Below are 15501 nucleotides of genomic sequence, written 5' to 3' on the forward strand. Positions count from 1 at the left end.
GAGATTCTACATGGAATGTTGCTACATGGAATGTTGCTATTCCACTACAACATTCCATGTAGAAGTTGGCCCTTGCAGATCACCAATGTGGCCGCGCGGGCTTCTGCACGTACGTGCAGGACGTCAGACTCACAGAAACAGAAGCCTGCGCAGCATTCTACATGGAATGTTGCTAGTGGAATAGCAACATTCCATGTAGAATCTCCAATAGTAGCAACATTCCATGTAGAATCTCCAATAGTATCTATTTTATTTCTGTTACATTTGTACCCTGCGCTTTCCCACTCATGGCTGGCTCAATGCGGCTTACATGGGGCAATGGAGGGTTAAGTGACTTGCCCAGAGTCACAAGGAGCTGCCTGTGCCTGAAGTGGGAATCCAACTCAGTTCCTCAGTTCCCCAGGACCAAAGTCCACCACCCTAACCACTAGGCCACTCCTCCACTGTTGCTACTATTTGAGATTCTACATGGAATGTTGCTATTCCACTAGCAACATTCCATGTAGAAGTCGGCCCTTGCAGATCACCAATGTGGCCGCGCAGGCTTCTGCTTCTGTGAGTCTGACGTCCTGCACGTACGTGCAGGACGTCAGACTCACAGAAACAGAAGCCTGCGCAGCATTCTACATGGAATGTTGCTAGTGGAATAGCAACATTCCATGTAGAATCTCCAATAGTAGCAACATTCCATGTAGAATCTCCAGTAGTATCTATTTTATTTTTGTTACATTTGTACCCTGCGCTTTCCCACTCATGGCAGGCTCAATGCGGCTTACATGGGGCAATGGAGGGTTAAGTGACTTGCCCAGAGTCACAAGGAGCTGCCTGTGCCTGAAGTGGGAATCGAACCCAGTTCCCCAGGACCAAAGTCCACCACCCTAACCACTAGGCCACTCCTCCACTCCACTCTGTTTTTATCTGCAGAAAAGGTCTTTTATTAAATTATGCAGCGACCCACAAGATGTATCACACTTCTATGCATGCCCTCTGCAAGACTGAAGTTGTGATGTACATTGCAAAATACACACCGAGCCCAAGCCTCAAGGACAGGCATAAAAGGCTTCTCTCAGAATTTGGGAGTCTGTTTTATGAAAGACACAAAGGCACCTTTCACATTTATAAAGTGCCTGATGTTATTTTGCCCCCAGGCAGGCAGTTTTGTCAATGATATACAGATGCTCATTTTCAAGCACACAGACTTACAAAGTTACATGTTTTAATAAGGGGCTCATTTTCAAAGCACTTGGACTTAAAAGTTCCATAGGTTACTATGCAACTCTGCAAGTCTGTGCGCTTTGAAAACGAGACCCGTAATCTCTTTGCAACATTCTGTGAGTTTGGAAAGAATAAAACCGGTATGGGGCTGACCTGATTCTGCAGCGCAGTTTAACATCAGCCACGAGTTCTTCTGCATCCCTAATTCCTACCAGCTGCAAAACCCACATACTTACAATTTTGGTTACCACCTACGTAGCGATGACTCTCGGGGCCAGCAAAGTGGTTACAGCTAAACAAAAAGATGAGTGTGTGTACAAGAGATAAGGCCTAAGCATGGCTCGGCAATTATTACGTTTTCCCTTTCTCTGTAGTTCAAGCCACATGGCTGCCATACAAGCCCCTGTTACTTCTCAAGTAGCGCACTGATTAGCACAGGGCAGGGGCAGACAGAGTACTCTGGGGACTGAGAGTTCTCTGGGCCCCCAGGGACTGAGAGTTCTCTGGGCCCCCAGGGACTGAGAGTTCTCTGGGGACAGAGAGTACTCTGGGGACAGAGAGTACTCTGGGACCCCGGGGACAGAGTTCTCTGGGCCCCAGGGGACTGAGAGTTCTCTGGGCCCCAGGGGACAGAGTTCTCTGGGCCCCAGGGGACTGAGAGTTCTCTGGGCCCCAGGGGACTGAGAGTTCTCTGGGCCCCAGGGGACTGAGAGTTCTCTGGGGACTGAGAGTACTCTGGGCCCACAGGGACAGAGAGTACTCTGGGGACTGAGAGTACTCTGGGCCCACAGGGACAGAGAGTACTCTGGGTACTGAGAGTTCTCTGGGCCCTCGGGGACAGAGAGTTCTCTGGGCCCCCGGGGACAGAGAGTTCTCTGGGCCCCCGGGGACAGAGAGTTCTCTGGGCCCCCGGGAACAGAGAGTTCTCTGGGCCCCCGGGGACAGAGTTCTCTGGGTACTGAGAGTTCTCTGGGCCCCCGGGGACTGAGAGTTCTCTGGGTACTGAGCGTACTCTGGGGCCCCCCCCCCCATGCTGCTGCCACCCCGCCATGCTGCTGCCACCGCCACCAGTGCCCCCACCCCCATAATGCTGCCTTCCTCCCACCGTGTTGCCGCTGCCCCCCCCCTACCTTGAAGGGCCCTGGTGGTCTAGTGGCTGTGGCTTTTTAGGGGCAGGAAATAATCCCCTCTTTCCTGCCCACCCGCTGCCTCTACTCTGTGCCTACCGGGAGTCTCGGCAGCCATTTTGTAAACACAGCGGTCCAACCAGGGAGCATAGGAGCCAACTTTTCAAAATTATTGGGGGTGCTAAGCCCAATGGAAATAACCCCTCCCTGGACACATACAAGGAATTTTCTCAATATTGGGGGTGCTCAAGCACCCACAGAGTCGGCTCCAATGCCAGGGAGAATAGCGGCAGCAGCCACTAGACCACCAGGGCTTGTGGGGGCTGTAGTGTGCGGCAGCGTGCAACTGGGCAGAGCCTCTGGGCCCTCGGGCACTGCCCCGTTGCCCAAATGGTCAGTCCATCCCTGGCACAGGGACTCTAAAGATTAGACCTTTCCAATTCAAGTATTCCACATTTGTTAAATGCACCAGGAAAAAAAACCCCCACACCCATTTCTATTTGAAATTCTTTGGATTCCATTCCTCCTTGGAGGTTTAGGCCTCCACTAGCAAACAGGTAAGCAGGCACAAATTTGATTTTCCTGATCCTCAAGAGGTGCTATTCCGCAGCTGTTGGCACTGTCAGAAACACTGAAAACTATTCAGAAGGGAGTAAACAAATGAGGCAGCAGTGCAGTGAAGTACAAACAGGCCTTTCTGGCATCTTGCCCTTAAGGTTCCTGCTCATTTTTTTGTATTCTTTCCAACAAAGAAAATGCCTCAGAAGTGGCCTAGTGGTTACAGCAATGGGCTGAGAAGCAGCCAGCCAGGGTTCCTTCCAATCTCACTTCTGCCACTCCTCCTGACGGGGGGGGGGGGGGGGGGGGGGAGGGGGGAGGGGGATCACTTTTACCACGGGTATTTAGACTCTAACCTCTTGGGTCTACATAATACAGAACTACGCGCCATTTAAATAGTGCTACTGGATGCACATATTATAAATCATGGAAAATTGTGGGGGGGGGGGGGGGGGGGGGGCAAAATAAGTTTAAAAAAGTGTAGCAGAATGGGACCAAGTTTAAAACGGAGAAAGAAAAACAAACTGAAAATAGCTTCAAACTGCTCAAAACAGACTCATATTTGGGAAAACGAAATACGAAAGCGCCAAACCCCTAAGAGAAAAACTACACTGGCTCCCATTAAAAGAACGAATTGCGTTCAAAGTTTGCACCCTGGTCCACAAAATCATCTATGGGGAAGCCCCGACCTACATGTCAGACCTCATAGACTTACCTCAATCTCCACTATCCTAATTGCAAAGGGCTAAACTATAAATCCACATACGCGACCAGTTTCTCCTACATCTGCACGCAGCTATGGAACGCACTACCGAAGGCCGTAAAAACAACGCAAGACCTAACTATCTTCAGGAGGCTACTGAAAACAGATCTTTTTAGGAAGGCATACAATAAACATCCATCTTAAATACTAAATAATAACACCATACACGTTCTACATAAAACCGAGACCCTTTTTCACATAACCAAAGATCAAGCACTACTACACAGATAAAATTGTTAGACCTTTATGTTCCCTTGATACTGTTTTGTCCCCTTCTCAATTCACCACTGTTATATTCCGCTGTTCTATTCCCAAATGATATCCTGAATTTACTCTGTCTTCCCATAACTCTTCATAATGTAATCCATAATCGTATTGCAACTAATTGTATTTCCATCATTCACAATGTATTGTAAGCCACACTGAGCCCGCAAATAGGTGGGAAAATGTGGGATACAAATGCAAATAAATAAAATAAATAACTACTACTTAACATTTCTAGAGCGCTACTAGGGTTACGCAGCGCTGTACAGTTTGACAAAGAAGGACAGTCCCTGCTCAAAGGAGCTTACAATCTAAAGGACGAAATGTCAAATTGGGGCAGTCTAGATTTCATGAATAGAGGTATAGCGGTTAGGTGCCAAAGGCGACATTGAAGAGGTGGGCTTTAAGCAAGGATTTGAAGATGGGCAGGGAGGGGGCCTGGCGTATGGGCTCAGGGAGTTTATTCCAAGCATGGGGTGAGGCGAGGCAGAAAGGGCGGAGCCTGGGGTAGAGAGGTAAGGTAAGCACTACCTCATGTCGAACAGGCTCTTTATAGTAGATGACCTAATGTATGTTACATTCCAATTCATAACTCAGAAACCTTCATGTAATGCCTTATTGTATTCCTCTCTACCATGATCTACTCCATTTATGTTATGTTCCATGTACATTTCTTAACATGTATGTCCGCACATTAATGCAATACCATCTGTAATTCTATTACCCGGAAATGGCATCCGCCATTACGGCAAATGTAAGCCACATTGAACCTGCAAATTGGTGGGAAAATGTGGGATACAAATGCTACAAATAAATAAAATACAGGGGTTGGAAAATAAGCCAGATTGGACCTGATAGTTCCAAGAAAAATAAAATCTCCAACAAGTGGACCAGTACATTTGTGCAGAACAGGCAGGTTCCCAGCACCTGAATCATGTCTCTCCTAGCCCTCCTCTCCTCTAGGGTATACATATTCGGGTCTTTCAGTCTCTCCTCAAATGTCCTTTGGCGCAAGCCCCGTATCGTCACCTTCCTCAGGACCGCTTCAAGTCTTCTCATATCTTTAGCAACATATGGGCTCCAAAACTGAACACAACACTCCAGGTGGAGCCTCACCAATGATTTGTGGAGTGATATAATGCAGCAGTATCGCTTCACAGTGGGGATACTAACTGGAAAATGATTACACTAGAACAGGAGGTTCCAAACACCATTCCGTCAAGTGTCACAAAGTGCCCGGTTTTCAGGATGTGCACAGTGCATATTCATCCAGTACATCTCCATACTGGATAAGAATTTTAGATTAGCTTTTTTAAAATTTACACTAAAGATGAGTTAACTTGTGAACCCGAATGTATTCCTGTGCCTAAGTGGGCTCAGAATCTAATATGTACCAGAGGCAACGGAGGGTGAAGTGATTTGCCCAAGATTGCAAAAGTGTCACACTAGGAGAGACAGGAATTGAACCCCGGCGTCTCTAGTTCACATCTTCTTACTGAGTACTAAGCTGTTCTTCCACTGGGCAAACTTCGTATAATTTTGGTTACTCTGAAAAATATACCTACTTTGGACCTCAAGAAATTTATGAAAAATACAGGTTAAGTGGTGAGCTAGTAATGTTCTCTGAGCAGCTAATTACAGGAAGTAGGCGGCCTCAGAATCCTATGACTTTCTATAACTCTCCAAAATCTTGCTTTCAGAATCCAATTTCAAAAAAGTCGGGGGGAGGTGGAGCAAGATGATGGCGCACACCTGAGGGAGCAGAGAGATTGTCCGAATTGTTTCCTTGCTTGAGTTTCTTCTGAAGAAATGCCCTAACAAGGAAGGGATTTTTGCAAGGTCCCTCCCATAACCTCTCTCCCTGCTTTGGGGCAACCAAAGATCTCTACTTACCTACAAGGAGCTTCCATTGGAGGGGCTTCAGGTGAGGCTCTGGCCCTGAACCCACTGAGTTGAAACTTTGTGCAGAGATGGATCACACCCTCCCTCCCAAAGATCTTTGAAGCCAGCGTGTTTGAGAGCCCTCATAAAGCAGGGGAAAGTAATGGAAAGATGCTACCCCACCACAATCCAATGGGCTGCAAGATCCAAGGCAACAGTTTTCGCAGTAACAAAGTGTGCTAAATGAATCCGATTGATTTCTTTGACTGGGTGACTACAGAACGAGATTGAGGACATGAGTTGTGCGTGTTCTACTTGGATTTCAACAAGGTCTTTGATACCATTTCTCATAGAAGGCTGCTCAGTAGTATTCACGAGCCTGAAGTTAGGATAAAAGTTGATGAACTGGATTAGAAATTGATTGACAGACAGACAGCGAGTAGTGGCAAAGTGACCTCAATATGTGTACCCTAAAAGACAGGACGAACAGGGGAGAATTGATATAGACACTTGGATACTTGAAAGGTATTAATGAACAAAGCTTTTATAAAGGAAAGGTTCCAAAGTTAGAACTAGAGGATATAATATTAATACACCTGCACAATATACCCGATATACTGTGGATAAAAAGAAGGCATTTGGCAAATACCAGGAGGTAGCCGTGTTGAAGACAAACAGTCGGAACAGATTACGACATATCAAGACTTGAAGACTGAAACTGAACTGGTGAAGCTTGAAGCTGTGGTCCCTATAGTAGATGTGTACTAAAGCCTTTGGAGCTGAGTTATAACGGACTGAGGTTCATGGGTGTATGGATATAGAAAGCTTTCTGTTGGGGTTGCTTTATTGCTTTAGGGTATGTTTGTATTTTCTATTGTGTGTGGGTTTTAACAACGTACCTACAAATTATTAATATCATTATGACTTCACACTGCCTGCTAGACACTTGTGGTTGGGTTTGGCACTTAAATATCGAGTCCTTCCTAAGAACCTAAGAGGATGTAGGCAGTACTGTAGCACAGCCTTCTGTAGTTGACAGATGGTAGTTTGTTAACGTCAGTATATTCAGCTTTCCAGGTCTCTTGATATTTCCAATAGCAATTGGCTCCAACTCAAAAGCCCGAGTACTGGGAATATGGGAGACTGTCATAGCAACCAGGCCATTTTTAACAAAGGACATTCTAAAAAAAATCTGGTTGACTAGGACACAAACTGAGACATGATATGAAGCTGCAAAGAGGTAGGTTCGGAAGCAATGCTAGGAAATATTTCTTCACTGAAAAGTATGATGCATGCCTGGAATGCCCTCCAGGAAAAGGGAGTAGAGATTAAAACAGTGAAGAAATTCAATAAAAAGGAGTAAAATACATTCAGAGGATCCCTAAACGGCAAAAGGACGGAAACCAAACACTTCAGCTCAAAACATCAGTTTCCGCGTTTCTATGAAGCAGTGGCGTAGGAAGGGGGGGGGGGGGCGGTGGGGCGGTCCGCCCCGGGTGCACGCGCTGTGGGGGTGTCGGCTCGCTGGTTCCCTGCTCTTTCTGCCCCGGAACAGGTTACTTCCTGTTCCGGGGCAGAGAAAGCAGGGAAGCAGCAGAGCCGACGCAGCTCCCAGTGACGTGCACTGGGGTGGATCAGCCCTCCCGCCTGCCCCCCGCTGAAAGGTAGGGTGCGCAGCGGTGACCCGCCCCAGGTGTCAGGCATCCTCGCTACGGCACTATGATGAAGGTATTTCAAGGGGAGGGGCAATCTTCACGGAGGGGAGGGAGCGTTACAGATCTTACCACTTTGTGGGACAGATTAGATAGGCCACTTTGGTCTTTTATTTGCAGTCATTTGCTATCTTAAGAAGCTGCATTATGTTGTTATTCTGAACAGCAGTCTAGACATGACATATGACATGTGCAAACTTACTAGTCGAGCTGCTCAGAACTAGACCAAGAAAGAAAAAAAAAACTCCAGATTTCTGGAGAAGATCCATCACAAACACCATCTCAAAAGGAAAATCCAGTATGTTACGGATACACACCAGCTTATTTTCTAAAGAGAAAGACGCCCATATTTCGACCCAAATCGGGAGATGGGCGTCTTTCTCCCGTGGGCGCCCAAATCGGTATAATCGAAAGCCGATTTTGGGCATCTCCAACTGCAATCTGTCGCAGGAATGGACAAAGTTGACGGAGGCGTGATGAAGGCGGGACTGGGGCGTGTTTATTGGCCGAGTAGAGATGGGCGCCCTCGGCTGATAAAAAAGAAAGGCGTTTTTAGCGCGAATTTGGGTCACTTTTTTTTTTTACTCTTTTTTTCTCACGAACAAGTCCCCAAAAAGTGCCCCAACTGCCCAGATGATCACTAGAGGGAATCGGGGATGACCTCCCTTGACTCCCCCCAGTGGTCACTAAACCCCTCCCTACCCAAAAAAAAAGAACTTTAAAAACTTTTTTTTTCCAGCCTGTATGCCAGCCTCAAATGTCATACCCAGCCCCATCACAGCAGTATGCAGGTCCCTGGAGCAGTTGTTAGTGGGTGCAGTGGACTTCAGCCAGGTGGACCCAGGCCCATCCCCCCCCTACCTGTTACACTTGTAGTGGAAATGGGAGGGCTCCAAACCGCCCCCAAAACCCACTGTACCCACATCTAGGTGCCCCTCTTCAGCCATAAGTGCTACAATAATGGAGTAGAGTTGTGGGCAGTGGGTTTTGGGGTGGATTTGGGGGGCTCAGCACCCAAGGTAAGGGAGCTATGGACTTGGGAGGTATTTTAAATTTTTTTTAATTGTTACAAGTGCCCCCTAGTGTGCCCAGTTGGTGTCCTGGCATGTGAGGGGGACCAGTGCACTATGAATCCTGGCCCCTCCCACGACCAAATGCCTTGGATTTGTTTGTTTTTGAGCCTGGCGCGTTCAGTTTCCATTATTGCTGAAAAACGAAACCACCCAGCTCAAATCCGCCCAAATCCGATGCATTTGCCCGGCACAAACCATATTATCGAAAAAAAAAAGATGGACGCCCATTTTTTTTCAAAAATACGGTCTGTCCCGCACCTTCACATACCCATCCTCGGAGATAGACACCCATGGAGGTGGGCGTTCGTGTTCGATTATGCCCCTCTCAGTGTCCTCAAGTTTTACATTTAATCTGGTGATAAGGTTCTGTGACCTTCAGGATTCCTCTTGCTTTCTTTTGGAGATTTCTTGTACACCCTAGTCTAATCTAATCCCCCAAATTTCTAGACTACTAGATCCTACGGTCCCCTAAGCAGTTTACAATTCACAAAGCCTTAACAAAGTAGGGCTAAAATACAATTATTATAATAAAACTTAAAAATACAGTTTAAAAAGTGACAAACTATTCAAATGTTAATTCGTTACACTGTTAAGACATTCAAAAACTTGAAACTGTAGGAACTTCCTTAGTGAGGCTGAACAATAGCTTATACACAGAATACACCCCATCTGGTACTGAACTGAATACTTAGAAAGAGGGTTTCTACGTTATGGCCTCGTCTGCCATTTTAAGAGAATCAATTCATATTATACAATGGGTATTTTTGACTGATGAATGGTTTCAGATCTGCCAGCAAAGAAAACATAATAAGAATGTTATTTCCTGGCTCTAGGGCTGCAATTTTCTGATAGAATAAGCGTCCTGTCTGCAGTAGGCCTAGAAAGATTACTGGGGGGGTTCTGCCATTTCCACAGTCTGCCACTGAGGTGACACCCCAGCTTCTTCCTCTTCAACATCAGCAAAATTCGCCCTTTCCTCTCTGAACACACCACCCGAACTCTCGTCCACGATCTCATTACCTCTCGCCTGGACTACTGCAACTTACTCCTCACCGGCCTCCCACTTAGCCATCTATCCCCCCTTCAGAACTCTGCTGCACGTCTTATATTCCGCCAGAACCGATATACTCATATCACCCCTCTCTTCAGGTCACTTCACTGGCTTCCAATCAGATAGAACCCCTGCTCTAGAGTGACAGTCTGCTAGACCAGCACAGCTGGATACATAATCCTGCCACCAGGGAGTCCTGGAAACAAACCTGGTGACTGGGACTGCTCCAATTTATACCCAAAAGTCTTTAAAAATGCTGGTCTCCCTCTGCCTTTCCTTTCATTCTCAAATGTAGAGCCAATACACCTCCAGCGGCGTAGCGAGGCCGGCTGACACCCAGGGCGGATCGCTGCTGCGCACCCCCCTCCCCCGGGTGCAGCACGGCGCACCCCCCCCCCCCCCGGAGTGCATCTTTACCACTGGCGCTCCACGAGTGCATGTCGTCTCTGGGAGCTGCGTCGGCTCCGTTGGTTCCCTGCTTTCTCTGCCCCGGAACAGGAAGTAACCTGTTCCGGGGCAAAGAGAGCAGGTAACCAGCGGCGCCGACACCCCCCTAGCGCGTGCACCCGGGGCGGACCGCCCCCCCCCCCTTCCTACGCCACTGTACACCTCCACTCCATGATGTGACCCACGGCTCTAAGAAAAGGTTAGAATGATGTGCCCATGACCACTGACCTTACTGTACTTTGAAGACACAGCAGCACGGTTATGGATCAAGGGATGTTGTTAAAGGTGAAGGCTGACCAAGCTAGCAGACAAAGACTGTAGTTAGAATGGTATGTGCACAGGAGTTCAGGAAACAGAACATGAGGTAACAGATAAAGTAGCAGGGAGTTTTTCGCTGAAGAAGATAGGAGAGAAAGATGACGAGTGAAAGAATGAACTAATGTTTTATGAAAAGGCTTTTGTGTAGACACAGTATAGCCTGATTAGTAAATGTTTGAGACAGTCTCAGCAAAATACTTTTGTTTAAGCAGAACTGTACTCCTATGAGAACAATTATTTTTAATTCTGTATGCTCTATTGGTAAGTTAATAAATTGCTTCACTCATATGTTATGTGGCCTGGTCTTTTACCATTCCAATCTTTTACTGGGATATGTATGATTATTGGGATGGTGGTAAAAAGGGGAAGGGGACTTGATATACTGCCTTTCTGAGGTTTTTTGCAACTACATTCAAGGCGGTTTACATGGTATATACAGGTACTTATTTTGTACCAGGGGCAATGGAGGGTTAAGTGACTTGCCCAGAGTCACAAGGAGCTGAATGGGAATTGAACCCAGTTCCCCAGAATCAGAGTCCACTACACTAACCACTAGGCTACTCCTCCACTAGCAGCATTCCATGTAGAAGCCTGCCCTTGCAGATCAGCAATGCGGCTGTTGCTGATCTGCAAGGGCAGGCTTCTACATGGAATGTTGCTAGTGGAATAGCAACATTAACATTCCATGTAGAATCTCAAATAGTAGCAACAGAATCCCAATAGTAGCAACATTCCATTTAGAATCTCAAATAGGGAAAGGGAACTGGGACTTGATATACCACCTTTCTGAGGTTTTTGCAACTACATTCAAAGCACTTTACATATATACAGGTACTTATCCTGGGTCAATGGAAGGTTAAGTGATTTGCCCAGAGTCACAAGGAGCTGCAATGGGAATTGAACTCAGTTCCCCAGGATCAAAGTCCACCGCACTAACCACTAGGCTACTGGACCTAAATCTTTATTACAACTTTCGCACAGTGACAGAGCTGAGAGAACAGAAAAGGCAAGGAAGATGTTTGGTTGGCTTTGCTCTATTTTTTTGTTTTTAATCAGAAACATCACCGTGTAACAGTATTATCTAGCACTTTCTCTCTTTAAAACTCTAAACTACAGTGCACAGCACAGGTGAAAACAGTACAGAGCAGAATCTTGGACCGTCATAATATTCTTAGTTGTGCCAGTGCCGATGAAGGGGATAAGTATTCTCTCCGAACATTCTCATGATCTCACAGAATAAATTCACAATCTTCCTGTATCCACCTGGAGACTGCAGCACCCACGCTTCCTGTAATGAGCTCAGCACACCAAGCATACTTAATGAACATACATGCAAATTACATGATATGCTACATAATACACAGCTTCTGATCTAAATGGTTTCCAGTCTGAACACATGGAAGCAAGTTAACTTGCATGAGCTACGCGACAGCTGGAATAAGGGATCTGAGCTGTAAAGGATGCACTATCCTTTGAAAGGAAATAGGAAAAAGGTCAATGACATTTCCCCATTTATTTTTCAGGATGACAGAAAAAGGTGAATGAAAATGATTTTCATTTCATTCGTTCTAGGCTGCCATATTTTTTGTACTGGCTACTCACTTTCTCCGAAGCCCGTACAGGCCCCTTAATACACCTTCTTGCCTCATCTGTGATCCACCATTTTCTACAGACAGCAGCAACCCCCTCACTCCCACACCGCCACTGCTGTCTCTCAAAATGGAACAGACCATATTTTGTCCCCCAAAAAGGAAGACATGCCCCGCCCCACACCCGCCACGCCCTCACTCCGCCCCCTGTCACATTTTCCCCTCACCCCTGTCAGTACCCCTGTCGCCCCCCTCCCCTTACTACTGCCCTGGTGGTCTAGTGACCTCTTCGGGGCAGGAAAGAGCCCCCTCTTTCCTGCTCGGAGCGCTGCCCTGCATGCAGCCTTCCTGTTGCTGGTCCTCGGCGCCGAGTCAAAATGTCCGCCGAGAGTTGAAGTCTCGCGAGGTCACTTCAACTCTCGGAGGCCATTTTGAATCGGCTCCGAGAATCAGCAACCGGAAGGATGCATGCAGGGCAGCGCTCCGGGCAGAAAAGAGGTCACTAGACCACCAGGGCACTAGTAAGTAAGGGGAGGGGAGGCTAGCAATCTGCCCGTTTGTCCAGAAATCCGGACAAACGGGCAGATTGGCAAAACCAGTCCAGTTGCCCGGACATGCCCTCAAAAAGAGGACATGTCTGGGTAAATCCAGACATATGGTAACCCTAACCAACCCAAGCCTTCAGCCAGTTTCTTGAATGGCAAGTCCATTGACAATGGCAGATGGGGTAGGAGGGAATTCAGAACACAGGGGGAGTGGTTTGAGTGGGGCTTTTCTTTAAGAAACTAACAGCGGCAGAGCCCAGACAATTTGACTTCTATTTTAGGAAGGGGTGGGGTCCAATTTTCATTTGTTTCCCTTCAAAGAACAAAAAGTACAAATGAAAAGAAAAGACTTAGCACATCTGTTCTTGGAAGACGCCCATGCTATGGACAGGAAGGACAATCACAGGTCAAGGAGCGTCAGCAAGACAACATGTAGACAGAAAACCACACAGCAGCGTTGAACATATTTCATCAATGACAATTTCCCTATGTTCAGAATCACCACCTTTGGAACTCATCCAATTCCACAGGAAGCCCCCCCAATCATAACAAGCACAGCAGGTGGTTAGCAATTGCTAATCGTATAAAATTGAAGTTACTTTTGCTGTTACATAATGTCCTGTATCAGGAATCTTCCTCGTATTTGACACATGCAGTACAAAAATATGTTCCTCTCATCAGTTGCAACCGCTGATGTCTTGCGATGTTGTAATGCCTGCCTTAAATCGAGTACGTTTAGACCTGACTAGAAGAGCAACTTTTTCGATAACAAGACCATCTATGTGGAATAAGCTACCTAATCATCTTACAAATTAACACCTTGTGCAAACATTTAAATGCCAACTGAAAGCACATCTGTTATGCCTGGCATATTATACTACTTTATTATCCATTTGAGAGACCTGGACATTGTTTATTTTTTTTTTCTTTTGATTGTGTATTATGAAGAATTTGTATTTCTTTTTTATGTGATTGTATGTATGTAGTTTAAGCCACTCTGGATAACAGCGGGTTAAAAATAATAAATCCAATCACATTCCAGGACACGCACATCCCGGCATATATATGGATAGAAGGCAGGGGTGTGCTGGTAAATTTTTAACAACAGGCTCTTTCTCCGGACGTAGCCAGCTCTGCAGTTGGAAGGGCCAGGGGTGGCCGGGGTGGGGTGGGGGAGCAACAATTGCCTCTCTCTCCTCCCTCCCTTCATGCGGGCATGCTAGGCATACCTTTGCTGGCAGCCAATAAATGAACTACCACCACTCCCAAAGTCTTGCTCTGAGCAGCATGCTGGAACTTCTCTCACATGCTCGAGAAGTCCCAGCCTGCTGCCCGGAGCTGGAAACAAGGAGCGGGGAGCAGCAGTAGTCTATTTACTTGGCTGGCAGGGCTCAGCATCCCCACCAGCAAAGTAAAAGAGAATTCAGCAGGGGGCCCAAGACCACATTTTGGGAGCCAGTTGTTAAAGTAGCCATGGAGGGCCCTACTTTAACAACCGGCTCCCAAAATTCTTAAAAACTTAACAACCGGCTCTTGCGAGCCTGTGAGAGCCTGCTCCAGCACATCACTGATAGAAGGGTACCTCAGTAAGGATCCCCCCTCCCCCCATGACACAGCCAGAAAATATGGCATTGATAGGACACAAAAGTGCACGCATACAGTACAGGTGTGTACACAAACACACGATGGTCTCAGAAGTCTTCCTCCCTTCGTAAAGTAGGTAAAAAAAAAATAAAAACAGATAAAATTCTCATTATCCTAAAAGTGCCAGATGGATTACGGACCACAGTAAGAGAGTAACTGCTTACCTGAAGACCACTGTTGCAAGTTTACAAGGAGGACAGGCAAGAAGAAAAATCTGAAAAATAAAAGGAAAAGATTTGGCAAGGGTTCTGAAACCCCAAAAAACGTGATGCACTGTAGATCCAAGCTTTACCTCGTTCAAGGACTATACTAACACAGGCCCTCATGTACTTGGATTAATATCCATTTTTATGGAATTTAGCTAAGAGATACAAATTAGTTCTTGGCTCATTTACATCCTTAAGCTACATATTTTGTGAATTTTTTCTGCATTTCAGGCTCTGGCAACACATGAGAATTTTTTTTCCCAAAATCTTTCTTCACCCAACACTGATCAAATATAGAGACCCCACTGACCTTAATCACAGCTCCCCCTCTCCCACAATGACCTCCAATCCCTAGTGTCTAGTGAGATCTTCCAACCTGCCCCTTCAGTCCCAATGTCAGGAAAAAATAAAGAAAGGGCCCCCACCTAGACCCACCACCCTCTTGAGAATCTCATCTCTTGTGTCTTCTGGGCCTGAACCCCAGCCCTGATGCAAACAGATTTCAGAAGACCCCTCCCCCTTTCCACCTCATGAAGCCCAGCTCCTTAAATTAAATAACCTTAGAGTCAGCCCTGGCCCATCCCTCTTCCTCTCCAGGATCTTAACTCACCCCAAGGGGTGCTGGGGTGATGAGGGTGGTTGTTTCAGGATGCTACCACTAAGGGGGGGGGGGGGTCAGACTTCCAAATAAGTGACTTTGCAAAAGGGTGCCCTGCATAAGAAACCAAAAGATTTGGATTTAGCTCACACCTTTTTCAGACGTTCAAGGCAGAGGTTTAGCCACAAGTGGGCCTGGGCAAGCCAGAGCCAACTCACTTTGGGCTCGGACCCACCCACAGCAGCAGCATACCCTCACTATGGCTGGTGGAGACCCCTAGGCCCCCAACAATCTCTTCTTCTCTCTCTCAACCCCTTCACCCCAGTGTAACTTTTTAAAAACTTCATTTCCAGAGGTCGCTGGCAGCAAACAGCAAATCGCACATGTCTGTGCTGGTCGCAGAGCCTTTCCTCCGACACAACTTCCTGTTTCCACATAGGCAGGACTGCGTCAGAGAGAAGGCTCTGAGACCAGCACACACCTGTGCGAATTGCTGCTCGCTGCCAGCAA

General features: G+C 46.8%; 1 protein-coding gene across 1 annotated transcript in view; it reads right to left on the reverse strand.

The window, feature by feature from the left end:
* Positions 1-15501, reverse strand: part of TMEM164 (transmembrane protein 164) — a 137121-nt gene that overhangs the window by 61533 nt on the left and 60087 nt on the right. The window contains exon 2 of the mRNA XM_030210043.1: positions 14352-14401. Within this exon, the coding sequence (XP_030065903.1) occupies positions 14352-14401 (50 nt within the window). The remainder of the gene's footprint in view (positions 1-14351; positions 14402-15501) is intronic.

The sequence above is a fragment of the Microcaecilia unicolor genome, chromosome 7 (genome assembly GCF_901765095.1).
Source record: "Microcaecilia unicolor chromosome 7, aMicUni1.1, whole genome shotgun sequence".
NCBI classification, from domain to species: domain Eukaryota; kingdom Metazoa; phylum Chordata; class Amphibia; order Gymnophiona; family Siphonopidae; genus Microcaecilia; species Microcaecilia unicolor.